Genomic DNA, 25,244 nt, shown 5'->3' with positions numbered 1-25,244 from the left:
GTCGTAAACACATAAAAACGTTGCCAGTGAAAAGACAAGACACATTTCACGTACCGACCGCTAGTGCAAGGTATCATTTGCAAGAATAAAAATAATAAGTAAACTAGATGCATGATTTACACATGTTTTCCTTCTTTTCAGTAGAAATATGACGATATAATGGCCTTTTTCGATAGTTGATCTGTCATTTGACAATTGGGTTTTGCCATTTGCCATTTTCTTTTACAACAGTTGTATATGAGACAACAACACACCACTAACCATCTCCGCGCCCTCATCTGCTCGCTGAAGATTTCTCAGGACACCCGGTTGTATGTGCAGCAACTCGCTTAAGTTGTCCAGTCTCCGTTGAATATGTCTGTACGCAACATGAACTGTCGCTAGGTCCAGAGTCTCTGCTTCTGCCTCACGAATCCTTGCTTGCTTCTCGATCGCATTGCAAACAATCTGAACGAACCCAATTTGGTATCTTTTAACATTTACGCCCCTGCAATATATGATCGATACAACCATTGGGAGCCCACGAATTGTCCACAACTATCCATTTGACCATATATGAATCGCTAACAAAAGCCAGTTTGATACTCGCGTCCATTTAAGATTAAAAGAAGCAGAATCCGACTTGGGTGAGACTTGGATCTAATTCAAATGAACTTGTCATAACTATGGTTATCCATGTATAGCTTATGCTCTTAGCAGCCGTTTTCGTTGTAGGGTGGATGGACTCTCAGAGGCATTCAAGCGTATTATTTCCATACTAAAACATACATCACATTTGTTTAGATTTTTATGACTACCTGGATTTCCTGGTCATGTTGATCTGTGGACGGCCTATACACCATGTGCACCAAGTCGTGCAGGTAGCGAGCAATTGCTTTCCTCTCCATCCCCTCCCTTCTGAAATCTGCAATCACGTAACCGAGCTCTGTACTGTCAATCAACCTGCGTAACCTCTCCTCCTCTGTGGTATCGGACCTTGTCCATTGAGAAGCTACGAAACGTGTGCAGGAAACTATTAGCGACCGCACCATGTTTAACTTTGTCTGATTTCACCTGTTTGAAGTATGTAGTCGATGAAGTTGAATAAATAAAATAAATAAAATAAATAAAATAAATAAAATAAATAAAATAAATAAAATAAATAAAATAAATAAAATAAATAAAATAAATAAAATAAATAAAATAAATAAAATAAATAAAATAAATAAAATAAATAAAATAAATAAAATAAATAAAATAAATAAAATAAATAAAATAAATAAAATAAATAAAATAAATAAAATAAATAAAATAAATAAAATAAATAAAATAAATAAAATAAATAAAATAAATAAAATAAATAAAATAAATAAAATAATTAAAATAAATAAAATAAATAAAATAAAATAAATAAAATAAATAAAATAAAAAATAAATAAATAAATAACCTGATGAATCCGAGGTTCCGCGTTCCAGGTCTTCCACAAAGTCCCGGATGAGCCAGGAGAAAGGGAAGCGACAGCGGAAGTGATGGCCTCCCCGTCCGGAGACTGGGACGGGCTCACGCGCGGTACCGGAATAGGAGATGGTGGAGACGTCACAATACAGCTCGCTGACGTGCTCATTGCCAAATATAGCCAGCCATAGTCTGTACAAGAAATATAAGACACAAAATGATTGGACATAAGCAAAGATAGCCAGCCATAGTCTGTACAGGAAATATAAGACACAAAATGATTGGACATCAGCAAAGAAAGCCAGCCATAGTCTGTACAAGAAATATAAGACACAAAATGATTGGACATAAGCAAAGATAGCCAGCCATAGTCTGTACAGGAAATATAAGACACAAAATGATTGGACATCAGCAAAGAAAGCCAGCCATAGTCTGTACAAGAAATATAAGACACAAAATGATTGGACATAAGCAAAGATAGCCAGCCATAGTCTGTACAGGAAATATAAGACACAAAATGATTGGACATCAGCAAAGAAAGCCAGCCATAGTCTGTACAAGAAATATACGAAACAAAATGATTGGACATCAGCAAAGAAAGCCAGCCGTAGTCTGTACAAGAAATATACAACACAAAACGATTGGACATCAGCAAAGAAAGCCAGCCATAGTCTGTACAAGAAATATACGACACAAAATGATTGGACATAATCAAATATAGCCAGCCATAGTCTGTACAAGAAATATAAGAAACAAAATGATTGGACATAAGCAAAGATAGCCAGCCATAGTCTGTACAGGAAATATAATACACAAAATGATTGGACATCAGCAAAGATAGCCAGCCATAGTCTGTACAAGAAATATACGACACAACATGATTGGACATAAGTGACTATGACCAGCCATAGTCTGTACAAGAAATATAAGAAACAAAATGATTGGACATAAGCAAAGATAGCCAGCCATAGTCTGTACAAGAAATATAAGACACAAAATGATAGGACATAAGCAAAGATAGCCAGCCATAGTCTGTACAAGAAATATACGACACAAAATGATTGGACATAAGCAAAGATAGCCAGCCATAGTCTGTACAAGAAATATACGACACAAAATGATTGGACATAAGCAAAGATAGCCAGCTATAGTCTGTACAAGAAATATAAGACACAAAATGATTGGACATAAGCAAAGATAGCCAGCCATAGTCTGTACAAGAAATATACGACACAAAATGATTGGACATCAGCAAAGAAAGCCAGCCATAGTCTGTACAGGAAATATAAGACACAAAATGATTGGACATAAGCAAATATAGCCAGCCATAGTCTGTACAGGAAATATAAGACACAAAATGATTGGACATCAGCAAATATAGCCAGCCATAGTCTGTACAAGAAATATACGACACAACATGATTGGACATAAGCAAAGATAGCCAGCCATAGTCTGTACAAGAAATATAAGAAACAAAATGATTGGACATAATCAAATATAGCCAGCCATAGTCTGTACAAGAAATATAAGAAACAAAATGATTGGACATAAGCAAATATAGCCAGCCATAGTCTGTACAAGAAATATAAGAAACAAAATGATTGGACATAATCAAATATAGCCAGCCATAGTCTGTACAAGAAATATAAGACACAAAATGATTGGACATAATCAAATATAGCCAGCCATAGTCTGTACAAGAAATATAAGACACAAAATGATTGGACATAATCAAATATAGCCAGCCATAGTCTGTACAAGAAATATACGACACAAAATGATTGGACATAAGCAAAGATAGCCAGCCATAGTCTGTACAGGAAATATAAGACACAAAATGATTGGACATAAGCAAAGATAGCCAGCTATAGTCTGTACAAGAAATATAAGACACAAAATGATTGGACATAAGCAAAGATAGCCAGCCATAGTCTGTACAAGAAATATACGACACAAAATGATTGGACATAAGCAAAGATAGCCAGCCATAGTCTGTACAGGAAATATAAGACACAAAATGATTGGACATAATCAAATATAGCCAGCCATAGTCTGTACAAGAAATATAAGACACAAAATGATTGGACATAAGCAAAGATAGCCAGCCATAGTCTGTACAAGAAATATACGACACAAAATGATTGGACATAAGCAAAGATAGCCAGCCATAGTCTGTACAAGAAATATAAGAAACAAAATGATTGGACATAATCAAATATAGCCAGCCATAGTCTGTACAAGAAATATAAGACACAAAATGATTGGACATAAGCAAAGATAGCCAGCCATAGTCTGTACAAGAAATATAAGACACAAAATGATTGGACATAAGCAAAGATAGCCAGCCATAGTCTGTACAGGAAATATAATACACAAAATGATTGGACATCAGCAAAGAAAGCCAGCCATAGTCTGTACAAGAAATATACGGCACAAAATGATTGGACATAAGCAAAGATAGCCAGCCATAGTCTGTACAAGAAATATAAGAAACAAAATGATTGGACATAATCAAATATAGCCAGCCATGCGGTTTCACACATTCATCTCGGTAATCCTCTTGATATACTAAAAGAATCTTAGAGCTATTTAAGGGTGATTCACGGGAAACTTAGAACGCTATGCGTAAACTAGACGACGTAACTAATGACGTAACTAGATGACGTAACCTATTAATGCACCTTTTGATCCACGCTTCACTGTCCACCAAAAGATCCAAGTTGCAGTCTCTGTCGGCGTAAGCAAGGACCTTGGACAGGTAAGGGACCACCTCGCTAGAGACCCTGTGCTGCAGCGCTTTACGGAAAGTGCCCCTCTCGTGCATATTTGTCCCCGACAGGGCCACTCTTTGCATCCAGGTCTTCGCAAAGTGCGCCTGCCGTTTAGTCTCGCGCTCTAACACCAGCTTGTAGATCTTCTCATTGAGCGCACGGGCAAACATCAAGGAATCTGCCAGGGAAGCAAGGGAGTTAAGATTGAACTGGCACGCTCACAAGAGACGTAAAGAACTGGTGAACACATATACATTCACGCTCACACATGTGCACACCTGGAAAACACGAATACATGTCGCTCACGCGACACGTACACACCTGGTGACACATACAAGGACGTTCACACGAAACGCACACACCTGGTGAACACTCGGCGAAGTCGTCTGGTAGCAGTCTAAGCATAATTTCAACTCGATGTGTGCCTCGACTAGACATCACGTGACTGTCGTCAAGGCGACCAGCAGCAGCGTGCACACTTCTGCGAAGTAACGCCACCGCTTGTGAATTTACGCACTTGGGTTGTGATGGCGTCTGCATTTGGGGTGAGGTTGTCTTGTTAGGTGTTACCATGGCAACTGCTTGTGGACTTGTGGTTGCAGTTATTTGTTCGGCTACATCAGTTTCCATGGAGATTTCTACGGACGACACAGAAAGTGGTTCTTTTGTTTCATCAGTTTCCATAGGGAGTTCCCCAAGGTTTGAAGCTTTTGCCTCTTCTGGAGAGGTGACGGTGAGTGCCTGTGTTGTTTCGTCGGTCTCCATTGGAACTCCGTCGTCTTGTTGAGAGACATCTGTAAAAAATATCAAACTCAGTGCAAGTAAAAACTCCTTCACGAGCGACGAGGACAGCGAGGGTAAAATTTTGGGGGGTACTCGCTATATCCATCGGACGGGGTTTATCGTCGTATCTTTTAGGGTGTAAATTTGGAGCTTTTGTTATCTTCTAGGGGTGTGAAAATGAGAATGCCCAGATTTTAACTCGGTATCTTTTGGGATGCTTTTTTAGCCATTGCCCATCTAGCCTGTAACTCATGAAAGAGGGCTAAAACGTGTCTATCTTCTATTAAAGTCAGTTTTAAATGGACGTTTTTATAACAAATTATTTTACGTTTGCTTGAGGTATCTTTCAGGGGGTAAATTCATGCATAACCACTTTAGTATCTTTTAGGGTTAAAATATAACCAGACCACGCCCACTTTTAGGGTTGTTTAAAAAAAATTCCGACGATGATTCCTTTCCGTTTGATATCGGAGTATCCTCCAGGAATAAAATAGGGTGATTTAGATTCACAACGCCGGCAAGAGGACTCCGCCTCGCGCACGTTCGATTGCACGCGCACGCTAATTTTTACCGGCGTCCTGTCCTGGGGCTGGTTTTTCAAAACACCCGAGGATTCTCGGGCCCGAAAACGATTTATTCCTTAAATTTGAAAAGCTTATCATCGTATTTACCACAAAGATTCATGTAAAGGATGATTCTCTTTATAGATTTAAAGATTTTGATCTTTCCCGAACTTCTCGGGCCTGAAATTCACATGGCTTAAATATTAAGAAAGTTCTCGGGACTTCGCAGTCACCGAGACTTTTCGGGTAACTTTCTGGCTCCAGCAAAACTCCGAAAATATTGAGCGTAATCATTTGGAATATGAACCAAGAGGAAGTTCAAACTGTTCTAAAACATGAAAGCGGTTATCAAAAAGGAAAACGTGCGAAATTTTGGGCAAAAATGCCAAATAAAGTTTTCGGGCCCGAGAATTGTCGGGTGTTATGAGAAACGGGCGCCTGAAGAGGACGTGAAAAAGCATGAAATGCCGTCCTGAACAAGACGCGACGCAGGCAAGAATAGCGTGCGCGCGCAATAGAACGTGCGCGAGGCGGCGTCTTCTTGCCGTCGTCGTGGATCTAAATCACCCTAACACAACAACAACAACTGGGCTGATCTGAGAATTCAAAGTAAAACCACGTTCTGACTGAAACATTGTTTTTTCCCGGTATAAGGATTATCGTGCCCGTTCCAAGGATGCCATTGGTGACACCATCAAAAACATTTCATTCGCGTAAAAAAATACTACATTCTACAGAAGTTTATGGACTTTTCTGTTTTACTAGTCTACAATTGAGAAATGATATCCATATCTCTACATATCTATTTATATATCCCATATCTCTATATCTATACTGAAATTGTTCGCATGTGAAGATGATGATTTGAGTTGTTCACTCGTTTTCAGTCACACGTGCACACTGTGTCTTTCGTTTTCGAGTCACAGCTATGTTTTGGTGGACGTCAATCATGACTTTTGACTTTTTCCAATTCTGCATCTGTCAAAGATCGACCACAGCCAAATGATCATCAAAGAGGATCGCCTTCTTAGCTACTGTCACCGAGAAAATACCGATAAACACAAAGTCAGCAATTGATAGAAATTCGAATTGTTTCTTAGCTCTGCGTTGTTGTTGATTTAGTGCGTATGTGCGCATGCATATCTTGTCTGCTTCCGTCGGCTGCGAAATGGCTTCCGTCACCATAAACCAGTCGCGAATCGGAAAGGAAAAACACATGGTTACGCAAATACGAAACATGTGAAGCGTGTTTATAATTGAATTTATGCCTGGTGCACACTAGAGACATAACGATATGGCGCGCACACTCTTATGTTCATATGTTCAAGTGTGAATGGTTCAACATAAAGACATAAGCCCGACATAACGACGAGACGTGTTTTTTTCTTTTATGTCATGTAATGTCGGGCTTAATATACGAACATATACGAGTGCGCGCGCCCATGTCGTTATGTCGTTATGTCACTAGTGTGCACCACGCATTACAATCATACCAGGCCTCAGAAGGTCGCTTATACAGGTGTCAATCAAACGTTCAATTGGCGGAATCTCATTGGTCGGCGGACGAAGGTCGTCCACGTGGTAGGACTGCCACTTGCCTCCCGGGAACCCAACAAAGTGTTTGCATCCACCGGAAACACGTGACAGCTGAGCAACGATCACAAGATGAAGAGGAGCGATCTTATCAGGGGCGATCTATAGAAAACAGAACGTGTGAAACATATACGAATGAAAGAAGAACTAGTATTTATATTGTATTGCCAGCTCCTCTTAATATTCCCCCTTTATGTTACTCCTTTACTTTTTTCACACTGTACATTTTTTCCCTCCTCTTCTTCCTTGCTTCACTCAACATTCTACCCCTCTCTTCTAATTATCCTTCTTCAACTTCCTTCTTTTTTACGCCAGCTCGTCCTCCACCATTTACTAGACTTCCTTAATTTTTTCCCCTTATCTTTATCCCTTACTTCTTTCATCCTTTTCAACATTCTACCTCTCATTTTTAACTATCCTCTCCACTTTCGCCTCCTCCTTTTTACACAAGGTCAGCCACCACTAATTTCCAGACTTCCTATAAATTTTCCCCTTATCTTTCTCCTTTACGTATTTTATCCTTTTCTCTTTTTTTTCTCCTCTTCTTCCTTGCCACACTCAACTCAGCATTCTACCTCTCTTTTCTCCACTTCCTTCTCCTCCTTTTTACACCAGGTCAACATATCAAGCCATTTATTTTCCTTGTTTTCTTCATATACGCCGCTCAGCGTCACCAAACATTTACACGTAACTTTCCACTTGCCTTTAGTTTCTCCTGGAGCATCTCTGTGCGCTTGAACCGCTGATCCATCACGACATGGCGGGCGCAGGCAATCAGGTTAAAATTCTCATCGCCAGAGTCGCACTGGACGATAAGCATCCCTTCATAGTTACCAAGGTGAACAAAGAACTCCCTGCAAGGTATTATACGTTATAGAACAACTACCTTGGATATCTGGAATTAACACTAAACACAAAAAGTTATAGAACAAAATGCAGGATTTGTGATAGACCTCTAGTTGGTGTTTTCTAATGCTTTTTAGTACCGAATAAACTATGTATTCCTACTTCAACTGGTTGTATTTGTCTTGGTTTCGCTCCTCCAGCGAGCTCTGTCCCTACGCGCTAACGACCTTTAAAACGACGACGACGTAAATGAGAAACACGACCCCCAGCGGCGCGCTTTTTATGTGGGAAGATAAAAAAAACACCCCGCTGGGGGTCGTGTTACCCATTTGCCAGGCGGTGGTTACATAGCTCGTCGTTTGGTCGTAATCGCGTAGGGACAGAGCTCGCAGGAGCGAAAGCAAGGTAAATACACCCAGTTGAAGTAGTAATAGCTTTTAGGATTTTAATTGGGAGCCATTATTGGAAAGACAGCAAAACATTATAAAAACACGAATATTGTTGGAGATAAACGTACCCAAGTACCTCCAATGCTGCAAGACAAAAATAACAGAAGGCGGTTCTGAGTTTAAAGAAACACAGTTTCATTTGGTCTGATCGGTAAACACAGATTTGAATCTTGTTTTCGCTTCGTATCACTGAAGCCCTCCAACTAAAGAATCCAGTCATTGCACGGAAAAGTTCGTCAGAGAAGTTTTGCCAGCTAAGCCAAATTAGAATATACTCTAGGAGGCTATTCAAGAACTTACATTGGCGCTTATGAAGTATGAGTAACAGGACCGAAAAAGCGTAAACACAATTCCGTACGCTTACGTTGAGATAGATTTAGTTATTTGTACGCCAAAGGAAATACAATCAGAATGCAAGGAAGCCGTTTGCTACAAAAATATACTTACAACTAGCACCAGTGTCTTTTCTTCACCTGATTCGTTTTGAGAACTGCTGCTCGGTCTGGAACTGCTGCAGCGTGAGGTACTCCACATCCCGTCTCTTCAGCTGCACCGCGTCACAGACGGCGGGGAGATCGTACTCCGAGAGGAGCCTGGAATGAGTAGATACCTGGAACACAGGGTAACCAATATGTGATTAGGTAGGGCTGCGGTATTTGAACCTGGGCATTTGCTCTTGTAAATATGGGTTGTTTTAAAGAGGATGAAATTTGAGAATGAAAGCGATGCTTTTTTTTTGGTCGGGGTTTATTTGCAGCAGCTTAGCGATGTTTTTAAATGTTCTGTCCGTTTTACAATAGACCCCGAGGCTAAACACCAGGTTAAATAAGGCAGTAAAAATGCAGTAATTGGTAAAAACTAAATGAAAATGGTACCAAGATGGATGTAAACAAACTCCAACATGCCAAAATTCTCGCTTTCGAGCTTAAATCAAATCGTCTGGAAAGCAGCTCATTTGAACGCAAGATAACCAAAACTAATTAGCTAGGTTTGAACTTTAACCTTAGTATTCACACTAAGAATTGGAGAAAAAAGATTTCCCAACACGTTACATGGTAGGGTTGAACTTTAACATCAGTATTCAAACTAAGAACTGGAGCAAACGATGACCCAACGCCTTATATGGTAGGGTTGAACTTCAACATCAGTATTCAAACTAAGAACTGGAGCAAACGATGATCCAACGCCTTATATGGTAGGGTTGAACTTCAACATCAGTATTCAAACTAAGAACTGGGGCAAACGATGACCCAACGCCTTATATGGTAGGGTTGAACTTCAACATCAGTATTCAAACTAAGAACTGGAGCAAACGATGACCCAACACCTTACATGGTAGGGTTGAACTTCAACATCAGTATTCAAACTAAGAACTGGAGCAAACGATGACCCAGTAACCACCCTTGTACTGAGTAACCACCCTTGTACCGAGTAAACACCCTTGTACTGAGTAACCACCCTTGTACCGAGTAAACACCCTTGTATTGAGTAACCACCCTTGTACTGAGTAACCACCCTTTAAGAGTCACTGTGTCCGCTGGACTAACGGATTAAGGGCGCAAAAATACAAAAGGGGGCCTACGATTGAGCTAGACTTCAAGCTGGACCATAGGAGCGCACAACTAATAACCACGCTCATTACTCTTACCTGCACTAGCATCCCATTAGATGACGTCACATCCGGTCCACTTGCCATAAGGTGGGCCAGCAGTTTGGACAGACATGTGTGCGGTTGCTCGCTGAAGTACTCCAACCACAGCTTATCAGCTTCGTTTCGGAGATTTGTCCGGAACAACCGGGCCAGGGCGTCCGGAGTGGCACACTGCAGAAGCACAGATTTGCACCTGTCAAGGACCTGTCAATCAAAGACGAAGATGTCAATCACAGATTTCTGTATATTTCTGTACCTTAAACACCTGAGTATAATATTTTTCAAGGGTTTTTTTAGGTTCTTAGTTGGTTCTTAATATTTTTTCATATACACCGAACATTTGTCAGAAATGTTTGCCGACTATTACAATCAAAGCTGAACACAACATAAAAGCTCATGCTGTAATTACAGTATTCAATGCACCAAACCTTTATAAAAAGCATCTTTTCTTTCTTGTTATCAACCGTAAATTATGTTTAAAATTGTCTTCACATGTTCTATTTTAAAGGTTTCAAATAAGTAATAATTGTCTTCACATGTTCCATTTTATAGGTTTCAAATAAGTAATAATTTTGATATCTTACGGCATTTGCCACCGCGTTGTCCTCGTCTTCGCTCTGTGCGCATGCGTCCTCGTCGCCAAGCTTCGTACACATTTGCAGCACCACCGAGGCTACAGTGTCGTCATGGAAACCAACGAACACGTCACCGACCTTAAACGTCCTACAATTAAAAAATCCAAATTTTAAACATATTTCAAATCCTTAAAGGAATTACATTTTCTACTTTTGCATTGTTTGAAGTCTTATAATTAGCAGGCATGATATATTAAATGCAATGTAGTTTAAACTTAAACGATTTTGATTAATCAAATAATGTAGGTTGTCGATTATAATAATAATATTGAAATTTATTATAATAATAATATTGAAATTTATGAAAAGTCTCGGAGCAAAATCCAACGAAGGTACTCGACCAAATGCGCCTTTCAGGTACAGCTCCAAATCCACCAATCTCTCCTTAACGTTTTTTATGATACCTCCCCATTCTGAATTATTATTGGTATCACCCCAGATGCATAATGCCTGGTGCACACTAGGGACATCACAACATGGGTGCGCGCACTCTTATGTTCGTATTTTCAAGTGTGAATGGTTCGACATTTTGACATGAGCCCGAGATAACGACATGGACATAACGACATAAGAAAAAACATTTTTTTTTCTTTTATTTAATTATGTCCATGCCGTTATGTCGGGCTAAATATGTGCGCGCGCCCATGTCGTTATGTCACTAGTGTGCACCAGGCATTAGGGATGCTAATGCTCCTCCTTTATTCAACGGCATCGCTCTTCCCCCACCACTTCCTCCTGAGTTATTGCTTTTACAGAACTCTTCACTTAACTCCACCCCTCCCTCCTTAGGTATCACTTTTGCTCAACTACGTCCTTCCATGTTTCCTTGTTTGCTCCACCCATCCCCCCAAGGCATCATCCATCCTGAATGACGACTTTGCATAATCCCTCCGCGCTAAGTCCCCCGCGAGACACTCTAAAGAGTTGACCCTTACAGTTTGTTCTGCTCGTGGCGCTGGTATTGCACGGTCGCAAAATCCTCAACCCAGGCTTTTAGTCTGGTTGCCAGCGCGGTCTGTTTCGCAGACAGACTTTTAGATGTGACGAGATAGTGCTTCTCGAGTCGGTTAATGAGAGGAATAGGAAACTTCTCGTAGACGACGTCTTTCTCGGCGATGACAATCAACCTAACGAGACAAAAGTTTACACATGAGAAAGTGAAACTTTTTCCATTTCTCGTGACACAGGATATAACTATAATTTTGTCGCTTTTGAAAAGTGTGTTTGGATGACGATGACGTTGGTTATGCAGCTGATAAAAGAAATATTTAATATACAAGGAAGAGACTGTTTTCACCTGAACGTGTCATCCACCCTGCACTTGACGCGATGGCTTCCGAGTCCCAAGTCCACGTACTTTTGATCCGCGCAGTACACGTAGTACTGAAACAATTAAAATTGGGTTGGGTTAGAATTTAAATTATACCACGTTCTAGCCAGTTTCATGGTTATCGTATATAGTGTTATCCTCGAATTGTCGTCGGTCTGTTGTCGTGGTGTTATCGCGGTTTTGTCGTACCTTGCCGACAAGCTCTCATAAAGACTGGTAACGCGTAATGAGGTTGTAGTGTCTCCGTGATTTTATCGTAGTGTCTCCGTAATTTTATCGTAGTGTCTCCGTGATTTTATCGGAGTGTTTCCATGCTATGGTAGTGCTTTCGTGGTGTAATCGCCGTATTGTCGGAGTGTCGCCGGGTAGTTGTAGTAGTGTTACCGTACCAGACTTAGCTGTGCAAACACTCGTACAAACTTTTGTTACTTTCGTTGCGTCGTGGCGTTTTCATATTGTTGTCGTGGTGCTATCGTAGTGCTGTCGTGGAATTGTTGGAGTGTCTTCGGGCTGTTGTCTTGGTATTATCGTACCTGATTGAGTGCATCGTACAGGCTCTCGTAAAGACTCTCCAGGTTTAGGAGGATCACGGTGCGGCCGGTCTCCATGCACACCTTGATCTGATTGATATTTCGACAAATCTACAACACAAAAATAGGCCCGTAAGAACTGCATGTAGATGCTGTAATAATAAATTATAACGGTTAAAGTAATTCAAACGTTTTAAAAATACAATACTATCATACACAAAAATAAGCAAAACAAAATAAAAACAGTGGAATTTTTCATAAATATCCTTGTTTCCGGGACCGCTTAATTAAATGTAAGGGTTAAATAACGAGGACTGAGGCAGTTCGCCCCTGACAAGGAGAGATGACTGCATTGTGAGCTAACCTGACAAGGAGAGATGACTGCATTGTGAGCTAACCTGCGTGTACTCCTGGTCCTTGGGGAAGCTGCTGCCGAATATGACCACGTACTCCTCGTCCTTGAGCTCACTCTCCACGATGGGCAGGGCGGAGTAGTTCTCAGTCAGCACAAGAAGGTAGCGTGTCTCACTGGGAACAAACAAATGTTGATTAACATGATGACGACAATGGTGAGAATAGTTATTATGATGGTGATGATAATGATAATGGTCGTGATTATGATGGTGATGACTTATCATGATGGTAATGGTGACGATAGTGGTCATGGTGGCGACGACGAAGATGGTGATTATGACGATGATGATGATAGTGGCGGTGGTGATGATTATGATACTGATGAAAATGATTGCGGCTATGGTTATTTTATTGACTCTAGTTATTACGATGGTGATGATGATGACGATAATGACCCTGGTTTTGGTAATTGTGGTTATGATCATTTTGATTATGGAAGTAATGGCAGAGATGATGGTGGCGATGATGATGAAAAAATGATTGGAGCGATGATTATTTTGACGATGACCACGATGATTGCGTTGATGATATAAACTTAAAGCCGCATTGTCACCAGTTTACTTCCGGTCGATTACGTAACAATCTTTAACGGAAAACGCGAAAAATATTTCAAAATATTAAAAGCAGTGTGTTTATTGAAAGTTTTTTTGAGGATGTGATTGATAATTTAGAGCGGATGGCCTGTTTAATATCTCGGATTTTAGTAGATTCTTTTGTCTTCTAACGCTTGAGGTTTCCGTCGGACCTCCGGAAGTAAACTGTTGACAATGCGGCTTTAAGTTGGCTTTAGCAACTTTAGGAGAATGTGGATCAATCGGCAACTTTAGCTTACTGCCAGTCTTCTACGAGCACTCACCCAATGGCATTTCTTCTGTCCAGACTCGCCTTGATTAAATCTATCGGATTCACCGGCGAGGCCTCCTAAGAATCCAATCAACAAAACAGCGAGGTAGTCAATTGTATTGGGATAATGTAAACATCAGCCTGCCCGCACACCCGCAGGCATTTACTCGGAGTAAACACCGAGTGTGGGTATGGTAAAAGGGCTTAATTGCACATTTAAAGTTTGAGTTAACTTACATCTGTCGTGATATCAAGGACTGAATTTCGCAGTTGTTCTTGGAATATCTTGACAGCATCGATCTCGTCCAAGCCGCCAAAGTTTCTAAGAATCGCATGCTTGATGTCGTTCCAGGATGGTTCAGCTCTGCTCTGCTCGGCCATCTTGTAAATCATCTTCACCAGGCTGTAAGTGGAATATAGAAGTGAGCGCGCATGGGGAGTGACCCTTTTTTGTGTGGACATTCAATGTGTGACCATACTACTATCGTGAAATGCAAACGTAAACTCTTTATAATGCTCGTTGAAACCATGATGCCTTACACGGTGAAGCGTCAGTGCAATTAATAGTTTACGAACTCAAAATAGATAAAACGCAATTTATTCAAAACATTAATTTACCTGTAAAAGTCACGCAGGCCAAAAAACTCGTCTCTCTTGGACTCAAGCAGCGACTTAAAGCCTTTCTGGTGTCGGTACAGCGTAGAGTATCCGGCAGCCAGATCTTCAAGCAGTGGATCGATGAGTCTTTGCACGGTCGGGTCTTCGGCACAAATTCCCCTGTTTAATAAACATTATCATACTCAAAGAACTTGCATCTTGGAATATAAAAGAACATTCAGGGCTCTTTCCAGTTTGCATGAATGTTTTTTTAGTAAATGATTTTTTTAGTGAATGAATGTTTTTTTTTTCAATTTCCAATTTATGTAGGTACGTGTGGCTTTAGTCAATAAAAATGCAGCAACGTGACTTACTAAGGGAGCGGGGGTGCGGAAGCAAAGAAAGAGCGCTTTTGAGTGGTCGGGGGGCATGCTCGAAGATCGAGCATACTTTGCGGGCATTCGGGCCCCGCGAAAGAGCCGCTGGAAAAGTTTCCTAGTAAGACTAGTTCTGGTCGGGGGGTGGGGATACGCGTGCCCCTCACCACCACACCTTGTTAGACGCCTGTAATTACCCAACTGTTACGAGGACATGAAAAGGTTCGAAACGAGAAAACGGGTTTAAGAGTGCCGCGTGTCTGTATGAGGGAAAGGTAGTGGACCGGAAAATGCGATTTGACACGTGACCTAACATGCTGACCTGTACTATGGGCTTACCTGGCGCTGTCCACAAGTTCCTCCTCGCTCGGTTCATCCCTCAGCAGCATGAGCCCGCGGTTCATTTTGGCTGGGTCTAGCGACCAATTGGAAATACCGACAAACGCCACGCGCGTCGGCGTCTCGTCAGCGTCGATTACGTCATCAGATGACGTCACACCATCTTCAAGCAGGGGGTGCAGGGTCTTGAGGGGCATCAGGGGGGAGTCTTCCGCCAGCCCAACCTCATCTAGAACAACTACGGAGGCAAACTGTCCCCCTGGATTGTTCTCCTGGAGACGGCGACATTGACGAAACGTGGCGACGATCCCGTCAGGGGTGGAGAGAGGACTGCACTGGTAGGAGACCATATGAGCCTGAAAAAGCGAGAATATCATGAATCCCGTCAGGGGGGAAGGAGTTTATAAGGGGACGGTATGAGATATGATTGTGCCAAGGGTGGAATATAATTGCAACACTCACAACGCTATAAATTAGCATGAAATGTTTTGAAATTTCTACATTTAAGAAACCCAACTTAAGAACGTTATAACAAAATAAAATTCCAAAAATACATACTCGCTTGAAATTCTTGAATAGACTTGACCTGGATGATTCCCCTTGCATGTTGTCGGCAACCACTGTCTTGGCCAGGGATTTCGAGCTTCCTGGCTTCCCTACCAGGAAGAGAGGAATCCTCAGGTCGATGCACACCACCATCATGAACACGTTCTCGGTCAGCGCTTTGTTCCGCGCGATGTTCGGGCCGAGGGAGAGTTCCCTGATCATGACACGCTGGCACCTAGACAAAAGCGAAGTTCTTAGAAAGAGTTTACTTTCTAGGAATTTATTTGTTACACAAGGTACGATCAATGATGATATAGCAGCATGCGAGAATGCATTCTGCCTGGTACACATCGACCGTTTTCTACTTAACCACAACGTGAAAACCCCTTTTTCAACCCAAATGACCTACGGCATATAATAGACACAATTGATTTACTTGAAGGGATACAGGCACCCTTAAATACCTAAAAGCTCTACCAGCAATGCACTCCTATCTCTGAACATTATGCTTCGGTAATTTATTGCTACTACTTTGAAATGAGCGTCAAGGTTGAACGCAGTTTATTACCCATCCTACCCTTCGTCGTCGTCTTTTATTGCACGAAAATAAAAGCACAGCTGCATGTACCGTACAAATAATACAAAACATTCAAGGAAGTAATATATATGCGCGCGAAAATTTCATCCTAAAATTCAACAAACGTTGTCAGTGCAAACGGCAATGGGCGAATGCGTTAATGTGTACTAATTATTCACAAACTTGGATGACCTCAAATGGATTATCGTATGATTGATCTACATTGTCCTGCACACGGAAGAAATGTGACCCATGGAATCCTTTTTTTAAATAAGTGTGTACATATAAATATATATCTTGAATGACGTCTTCTCGGTTAAGTCTTACTTTCTAATTGCTTTATCCATCTGTCTTTCTCCTTTGAGGTTTAGCGGCACAGAACAGTTCCGCACCACGTGACAGCGGTATGGCTTGCGTGACTGTAGCTTAGCGTGGTAACACACACAAAGACTCATGACCAGCAACCACGTGTTCAAGTCCATCTCGTCCTCATCATCCTCGTCATCGGTATCAGAATCAGATTCTGATTGGTCACTATCATCATCATCATCATCGCTGTCATCCTCATCATCATCATCATCATCTTTTTGGGGCTCCCTCTGTGGCCGCAAGGCTTGATGGTGCCGACAGAACCAAAGCATCACGGTCATGGCTCGCTCAATGTCACGAAGACTCACAAAACTACATTCGTCCTGAAATGTTCAGAGAGATTATGAGCAAAAAGCACCATCAAGATCAAAGTTAAAGTCAGACAGACTATGGTTAAATGAAAGATTTCTGAAGAGCCGGAGTGAATACGGTTAAACGATAGGGGAAAAAGTTAGAAACATTAATACGACCTTAATATCTCAAAAGTATGACATCTTATAGGCTCTCATATACAGCGATTAGAAATGGGCTAATTTCCTACCCGCTATACTACTGACATACTACAATCCGCGCCAAAACTAGTTGACCCATTCACCGATTAAGCTAAACATTCACAAAATCCCATGTCTGGCAATCACGTGTGCCACACAAATAAATGATCCCCCCAACCCCCCGTGCCAATTTTGAGCGCCTATCGTTAGTATGCGGTGGCTGAGTTCCAGGCCTAAGTGAGCAACACTGGTATGGGGGGAGGGACGAAATGGATGTGCTTGACAAGTGGTTAACAGGTATGCAACCATTCGGGGCACCGATTTTGCGAAATGGGTCAAATGTTTTGGCGGGGATTGTAGTCTTAGTTTTTCCCGTGATACAGTTCATGCATTTATATGTTTATCACCTTCTGGTCCCTCATGTACTGCTGTGATGCCGCCAACACCTTGGAGATCGCATCCACCAGGGGGTGACTTCCAATCTGTGCCCAAAACATCATGGGTACGGTTAGATTTTTCATTTTAGATCATCTTAAAGTACAAGAATCCATCACAAGACATTAAAGTTGTGAGCCTCACTATCATGCTAGCATTTTACTACTCACGTAACGCTTAACAATCTGCCGGATGTACATTTCCTCAATTTCCGGTTTCAGCTGACCGAAGTCCCACACCAGCGGGCGCATGCTCGCCGGGAGTGCGTGCACGCGATAGACCAGGTGACGGAGAGGAATTTTACCTGAAAATAAAAAAAAACGCATATTAAGGGAAATCTCCGGGGTGTATGTGTGTGGGGGGGTGTATGTGTGTGGGGGGGTGTTTTTTTTTAACTACACATCTGTCAATCTGAGAAGTATTTACCTAGCTTCTCCTTCGTTTCTTGAGAGGTCACGTGATAGCCTAGGCCGGCTGACTCGAGTTGGTGAATCATTTGGTCGGTGTGTCTAGGAATAGAAAACATGCACATTAGGGGCGCTAAAACGTCACAAAACTATAACACAGCACACACAATTTATCAAAAACTAAATCGCAGGAAAAACTGGGCCATAACAAAAAAGACGATTATTAGAAAAAGTCGAAAGGACACCAGAAACACAAGATCAAAAGAACCCCAAAATAATATTAACAATGCCTTATCAAACACAGTATGCAGGATTATTAGAACAGAGGCTAAAAGATAATAGGGACCTTAAGAAACGACAACGGCAACGCGAGCGCCTATTTCCTTCAAACGACGGTCTAGCGAGGACGGGAACGTGTGCGCTGACAACTAGAATATCCTTGTTCGCTATGTTAGAAATAAAATTCTAGGGTTTACTATAGTTTTTTGGAAATACATGAACGAGTGAATTGTATCAAAACTTGTTTAAAATTGAGCGCAAAGTATAAAAGCTGGTTTGGGGATCACGTTCTCACCTTAGTCGCCGTCGTCGTTGCTTAAGGTCCCTAATAACAGCTTCACAAAACAATCATATATTGGCGAATCCAAGACACCCTGCGCCGTTGGTTGCCAAGGATAAAGATATATCATCCCTTAACACACACACACACTCAAAATAGGATATGCACAACTAACAAGTCCCCAACTACAAGACACCGCTATGTTTTTGCCAACAGGGTGTGGAGTGGAATTCGAACAAACTAAAGGAATATCATACTTGCGATATGGGTTGCACGCCGCTATAAAGTGTAGGCGACGAATCTCCTCCCCCACGGGACGGCCGTTCACTCTCTTATCCACCATCACCTCCTTGATCAGCCCAAGCGCATGCGTGGTGTTGGCCTCGTCAAAGAACAGCACAGTATCAACACCTAAAGTCTCGTTTTCACGTGCCATCTTTTCGGCTTGTTCAACCTTCCTGCTGATATCCTCGTAAGACGTCCCTCCGTGAACCTGATAAACCGGAACAAACAGGTTTAAAACAGGTCTTGATAAAATTAGAAAGATTTATGAACATTTACAAGCAATATCATGCCGGCATTTACAAGCAATATCAAGCTGGCTTTTGTCTTTAGAAAACAAACACCAGAAAGGAAACGTAAAAGACAACACGCGTGCAAATGAATGTGAGTGATGGGAGCGGATATAGAAAATTAATAAAAAAAGAACCATTCTGTTCCTTCCTTTTTGTCAGCTGTAACCACTTGCGGTGACCCCTAGATTATGGGCCTGTACCTTCATCAGTAACAAGTTCTGTCAGGTGTTACCGCTAGAGTGACCTCTCCCTAGATTATAGGCCTGTACCTTCATCAGTAACATGTTCTGTCAGGTGTAACCGCTAGAGTGACCTATCCCTAGATTATGGGCCTGTACCTTCATCAGTAGCAAGTTCTGTCAGGTGTAACCGCTAGAGTGACCACTCCCTAGATTATAGGCCTGTACCTTCATCAGTAGCAAGTTCTGTCAGGTGTAACCGCTAGAGTGACCTATCCCTAGATTATGGGCCTGTACCTTCATCAGTAACAAGTTCTGTCAGGTGTAACCGCTAGAGTGACCTATCCCTAGATTATGGGCCTGTACCTTCATCAGTAACAAGTTCTGTCAGGTGTAACCGCTAGAGTGACCTATCCCTAGATTATGGGCCTGTACCTTCATCAGTAACAAGTTCTGTCAGGTGTAACCGCTAGAGTGATCACTCCCTAGATTATGGGCCTGTACCTTCATCAGTAACAAGTTCTGTCAGGTGCAAACGCTAGAGTGATCACTCCCTAGATTATGGGCCTGTACCTTTATCAGTAACAAGTTCTGTCAGGTGTAACCGCTAGAGTGACCTATCCCTAGATTATGGGCCTGTACCTTCATCAGTAACAAGTTCTGTCAGGTGCAACCGCTAGAGTGACCTATCCCTAGATTATGGGCCTGTACCTTCATCAGTAACAAGTTCTGTCAGGTGCAACCGCTAGAGTGATCACTCCCTAGATTATGGGCCTGTACCTTCATCAGTAACAAGTTCTGTCAGGTGCAACCGCTAGAGTGATCACTCCCTAGATTATGGGCCTGTACCTTCATCAGTAACAAGTTCTGTCAGGTGCAACCGCTAGAGTGATCACTCCCTAGATTATGGGCCTGTACCTTCATCAGTAACAAGTTCTGTCAGGTGCAACCGCTAGAGTGATCACTCCCTAGATTATGGGCCTGTACCTTCATCAGTAACAAGTTCTGTCAGGTGTAACCGCTAGAGTGATCACTCCCTAGATTATGGGCCTGTACCTTCATCAGTAGCAAGTTCTGTCAGGTGCAACCGCTAGAGTGACCACTCCCTAGATTATGGGCCTGTACCTTCATCAGTAACAAGTTCTGTCAGGTGTAACCGCTAGAGTGACCTATCCCTAGATTATGGGCCTGTACCTTCATCAGTAACAAGTTCTGTCAGGTGTAACCGCTAGAGTGACCTATCCCTAGATTATGGGCCTGTACCTTCATCAGTAGCAAGTTCTGTCAGGTGTTACCGCTTGAGTGATCACTCCCTAGATTATGGGCCTGTACCTTCATCAGTAACAAGTTCTGTCAGGTACAACCGCTTGAGTGATCACTCCCTAGATTATGGGCCTGTACCTTCATCAATAACAAGTTCTGTCAGGTGCAACCACTAGAGTGATCACTCCCTAGATTATGGGCCTGTACCTTCATCAGTAACAAGTTCTGTCAGGTGCAACCGCTAAAGTGATCACTCCCTAGATTATGAGACTGTACCTTCATCAGTAACATGTTCTGTCAGGTGCAACCGCTAAAGTGATCACTCCCTAGATTATGGGCCTGTACCTTCATCAGTAACAAGTTCTGTCAGGTGTAACCGCTAGAGTGATCACTCCCTAGATTATGGGCCTGTACCTTCATCAGTAACAAGTTCTGTCAGGTGTAACCGCTAGAGTGATCACTCCCTAGATTATAGGCCTGTACCTTCATCAGTAGCAAGTTCTGTCAGGTGTTACCGCTTGAGTGATCACTCCCTAGATTATGGGCCTGTACCTTTATCAGTAACAAGTTCTGTCAGGTGTTACCGCTTGAGTGATCACTCCCTAGATTATAGGCCTGTACCTTCATCAGTAGCAAGTTCTGTCAGGTGTTACCGCTTGAGTGATCACTCCCTAGATTATGAGACTGTACCTTCATCAGTAACATGTTCTGTCAGGTGTAACCGCTAAAGTGATCACTCCCTAGATTATGGGCCTGTACCTTCATCAGTAGCAAGTTCTGTCAGGTGTAACCGCTAGAGTGATCACTCCCTAGATTATGGGCCTGTACCTTCATCAGTAACAAGTTCTGTCAGGTGTAACCGCTAGAGAGACCACTCCCTAGATTATGGGCCTGTACCTTCATCAGAAGAAAGTTCTGTCAGGTGTAACCGCTAGAGTGATCCCTCCCTAGATTATGGGCCTGTACCTTCATCAGTAACATGTTCTGTCAGGTGTAACCGCTAGAGTGATCACTCCCTAGATTATGGGCCTGTACCTTCATCAGTAACAAGTTCTGTCAGGTGCAACCGCTAAAGTGATCACTCCCTAGATTATGGGCCTGTACCTTCATCAGTAACATGTTCTGTCTGGTGCGACCGCTAAAGTGATCACTCCCTAGATTATGGGCCTGTACCTTCATCAGTAGCAAGTTCTGTCAGGTGCGACCGCTAGAGTGACCACTCCCTAGATTATGGGCCTGTACCTTCATCAGTAACATGTTCTGTCAGGTGCGACCGCTAAAGTGATCACTCCCTAGATTATGGGCCTGTACCTTAATCAGAAGAAAGTTCTGTCTGGTGCGACCGCTAAAGTGATCACTCCCTAGATTATGGGCCTGTACCTTCATCAGTAACATGTTCTGTCAGGTGCGACCGCTAAAGTGATCACTCCCTAGATTATGGGCCTGTACCTTCATCAGAAGAAAGTTCTGTCAGGTGTAACCGCTAGAGTGATCCCTCCCTAGATTATGGGCCTGTACCTTCATCAGTAACATGTTCTGTCAGGTGTAACCGCTAGAGTGATCACTCCCTAGATTATGGGCCTGTACCTTTATCAGTAACATGTTCTGTCTGGTGCGACCGCTAAAGTGATCACTCCCTAGATTATGGGCCTGTACCTTCATCAGTAGCAAGTTCTGTCAGGTGCGACCGCTAAAGTGATCACTCCCTAGATTATGGGCCTGTACCTTCATCAGTAACATGTTCTGTCAGGTGCGACCGCTAAAGTGATCACTCCCTAGATTATGGGCCTGTACCTTCATCAGAAGAAAGTTCTGTCTGGTGCGACCGCTAAAGTGATCACTCCCTAGATTATGGGCCTGTACCTTCATCAGTAACATGTTCTGTCAGGTGCGACCGCTAAAGTGATCACTCCCTAGATTATGGGCCTGTACCTTCATCAGTAACATGTTCTGTCTGGCCTCTCCGCTGGAATGGCAAGCTTGTAACGCACACATGTAACGGATTAACCGAGTCTTTCCACAACCAGTCTCACCCATGATGACCACAGGTATACCGCATCTGAAACAGATAATTAGAGTCATTTGATAAACTAGCGTGGATATTTTGGTGATTCCATGTGATTTTGCGTGCACCCAAGCTTTTCAAAATAACACTAACACAGAAGACACTCGTAAAAGCGCTGATCATTTAGCTACCTGAAGCGCATGTGAATAGCTAATATCTTCTTCATGTTATCGATGGTCAGCTCATAGTTGGGGTCTGGGTCCAGCATGCCCTCTCTCCATGTGATGCCCATGACGTCACACAACTTCCGAATTTTCATTTCCCTGAAAACAGTAATAACAGTATAACCTAAACATGTAGCTCACAAAAGACACATTTTAAACTGTGTGTGCTGCGTTAAGGAACACTATGGAATGTCAACATCGAGTTAAACTAACTGAAGCAATTGCTGTTTCTTTATGATACAAAAATACCCACCACAACAGATCGTAATTCGTTGTGCCCGGTGTAAAAGAACTCTTCCTGGATTAAAGGTAATGCCTTTACACCTATTGGTGCTAGGAGAGGCAAACACCCCCAGTGTTTTCTAAAATTATAAGGAAATGACAAGAAGGTCGTAGCTATCCCTCCCCCCCTCAGTTTTCTTAATGACCCTTGTATCGTTCTTTTCAGTTTTTCGATGTCTGTTACGGCCCTGAAAGGCGGTATATGTGAGTGTTTGTATACCAAGACTTATCCAAAACACCAAAGCTGTGAGTAAAAGCTATATTACCGTAATGATACGAAGCAACTATTGTTAAGTAATGAAATAAAAAATCGGCCATCCGGACACAGTGCCATATTTTGTTTTCCTTGTTTACATACTTAGACCAGGCCTTGTATTTTGGTGCAAAGTCGACTTTCTGCGCGTCCAGACCAGTCTTTAGTTGTCTTGACATTAGACTATTCTGAAGTACTGTAAGTCTGTCAGGATCGATAAGGTCGCCATCTTTGTTAATGTGGAAACCCATGAACGTCATCGTGACGCGGTCCTGGTTGAAAAATATGTACGGATGCGGGCTGGGGAGAGAAACGAAGGTTGTGACCGTCATCCTTCCTTCCTCTTTTATATTATTACCACCATTATCATCATCAGATCGTCATCTAACTAAGCCCTCTAAACTACCAAGTCCTGACCTGTTCTCCCATCGCCGCCGGATTTGAAGTGGCCTGATGTCCTCGTCTTCCTCTTCGGCACCAGATGCGCCCACTGTGCATGTGACAGCGTCATCAAGAGAAGGCGTGGCAAAGTCCTATAAAAAAGAAAGCATGTTGTTGAACAGCGCAGCAATCAGCGTACAACTACAATGAACAGAACTCTCTTACATCATACACTAGAAAACTAAACTTCTCATTCTCAAGACATAAATAATAAAATAGATAAATCGGAGTAGCTAATCACTCTCATCGCAGCTACATGCTGAATTACAAGAGCGAAGATTGTTGGTAATGTGGAGGAAAGAAAACCGGAGAACCCGGAAATAAACCCTCGGAGCAAAGGCGAGACAAACTAACTCAGGTCGCGTCGGAACCGAGAATTGAACCCGGAACCCAGTGGTGAGAAATACAGGCACTGCAGAGCGACGCTCTGCAACTACGCCACCTGGGCTCCTGTAGGTGTACATGTGAGCTTCCGTGACCTTACCCGAGACATGTGAATCATGAACTGCACAACAAACGTCTTAAATCCACTGAGAGTGTTCTGCATCCAGCTGTCACCGACGATTGCCGGGTCACAGTACACTGATCCCTCACAATCCTGAAGCTGACAACTAAGAAAGTCCACGAAGTGCCTCAACTCCGACCACGAGGGGTTTAGGATACCACAGTACCTAGCGAGACATAAACGAGAGGTTATCGATTTGGAAGTACCAAACATGACATAAAAGGGGTTAAGGATCCCGCAGTATCTAGAGAGACATACACGAAATCTTATCGACCCCGCAGTAACTAGCGAGACATATACGTGAGGTTATCGATTTCGCAGTACCTAGATTTCTCAGTATAGAATATGATATACGAGGGGTTATCGATCCCGCAGAACCTAGCATGACATACACGAGATATGTTCGATTCCGCAGGACTCAGCGAGACATGCACAAACGGTAAGCGATCCCTTTACGGTAGTATCTTTCGAGATCTGTTTTCCCTTTTGTTCCCTTACTTGATGAGCAGGGCGAGGCAGTCCGCGGGAGGACTACAGCGTGTAGCGCTAAACTTGAAATGGTCCAGGTTCATGTTCTTGTCCCGACCGTTGAGGTACTGGTAAGCACGTTTCACCGGTTCGCTGGAGAGCTCAATAGCGTCAAACAAAGGACTTGAGCCTGCTAAAATAACCGAAAAATTCGTAAATGAAGAAAGTGGCTGGATACAGGAAAACCAGTTGCCACTGCAACACAGTTACAAAGAGGAAATACACATAAAAATGGGCACTTTATTCTGAGGTGGATGCATTTTCCAATGTTTCAAGTCAAAATCTATGGCGAACAAGCATGGACTGCACGCTAGATTTCAGGAGCTAGCGCGCCCTACCCATGATGCATTTGGTTGCCGCAATCGTATTATATTTTCTATCCGAAAATAGAAAGAAGTAAACAAGTAAAAAAAAAAGTATGAGTCTGAGAATAATAAGGGGTGACTTTT

At 42.4% G+C, this 25,244-nt stretch overlaps 1 protein-coding gene across 11 annotated transcripts in view; it reads right to left on the bottom strand.

The window, feature by feature from the left end:
• Positions 1 to 25,244, bottom strand: part of LOC5519404 (E3 ubiquitin-protein ligase rnf213-alpha) — a 107,189-nt gene that overhangs the window by 21,508 nt on the left and 60,437 nt on the right. For 10 of the 11 annotated variants that reach the window (XM_048731663.1, XM_048731657.1, XM_048731656.1 and 7 more), the window contains 30 exons: positions 24,766 to 24,928; positions 24,247 to 24,433; positions 23,739 to 23,854; positions 23,427 to 23,621; positions 22,754 to 22,885; positions 22,490 to 22,616; positions 18,798 to 19,033; positions 18,001 to 18,083; positions 17,745 to 17,878; positions 17,547 to 17,621; positions 16,607 to 16,971; positions 15,715 to 15,937; positions 15,157 to 15,512; positions 14,462 to 14,620; positions 14,081 to 14,246; positions 13,857 to 13,921; positions 12,985 to 13,114; positions 12,590 to 12,697; positions 12,024 to 12,109; positions 11,662 to 11,853; positions 10,676 to 10,814; positions 10,089 to 10,295; positions 8,914 to 9,050; positions 7,849 to 7,999; positions 7,046 to 7,247; positions 4,569 to 5,000; positions 4,117 to 4,384; positions 1,428 to 1,627; positions 798 to 991; positions 262 to 447 (listed from right to left, as the gene is read on the bottom strand). In XM_048731663.1, the coding sequence (XP_048587620.1) occupies positions 262 to 447; positions 798 to 991; positions 1,428 to 1,627; positions 4,117 to 4,384; positions 4,569 to 5,000; positions 7,046 to 7,247; positions 7,849 to 7,999; positions 8,914 to 9,050; positions 10,089 to 10,295; positions 10,676 to 10,814; positions 11,662 to 11,853; positions 12,024 to 12,109; positions 12,590 to 12,697; positions 12,985 to 13,114; positions 13,857 to 13,921; positions 14,081 to 14,246; positions 14,462 to 14,620; positions 15,157 to 15,512; positions 15,715 to 15,937; positions 16,607 to 16,971; positions 17,547 to 17,621; positions 17,745 to 17,878; positions 18,001 to 18,083; positions 18,798 to 19,033; positions 22,490 to 22,616; positions 22,754 to 22,885; positions 23,427 to 23,621; positions 23,739 to 23,854; positions 24,247 to 24,433; positions 24,766 to 24,928 (5,414 nt within the window). The remainder of the gene's footprint in view (positions 1 to 261; positions 448 to 797; positions 992 to 1,427; positions 1,628 to 4,116; positions 4,385 to 4,568; positions 5,001 to 7,045; positions 7,248 to 7,848; positions 8,000 to 8,913; positions 9,051 to 10,088; positions 10,296 to 10,675; positions 10,815 to 11,661; positions 11,854 to 12,023; positions 12,110 to 12,589; positions 12,698 to 12,984; positions 13,115 to 13,856; positions 13,922 to 14,080; positions 14,247 to 14,461; positions 14,621 to 15,156; positions 15,513 to 15,714; positions 15,938 to 16,606; positions 16,972 to 17,546; positions 17,622 to 17,744; positions 17,879 to 18,000; positions 18,084 to 18,797; positions 19,034 to 22,489; positions 22,617 to 22,753; positions 22,886 to 23,426; positions 23,622 to 23,738; positions 23,855 to 24,246; positions 24,434 to 24,765; positions 24,929 to 25,244) is intronic. The other variant, XM_048731658.1, reaches the window with a different exon arrangement.

The sequence above is a fragment of the Nematostella vectensis genome, chromosome 8 (genome assembly GCF_932526225.1).
Source record: "Nematostella vectensis chromosome 8, jaNemVect1.1, whole genome shotgun sequence".
Taxonomy (NCBI): Eukaryota; Metazoa; Cnidaria; class Anthozoa; order Actiniaria; family Edwardsiidae; genus Nematostella; species Nematostella vectensis.
The sequence above is the reverse complement of the archived record's forward strand: the minus strand, read 5'-3'. Positions and strand labels throughout refer to the sequence as shown.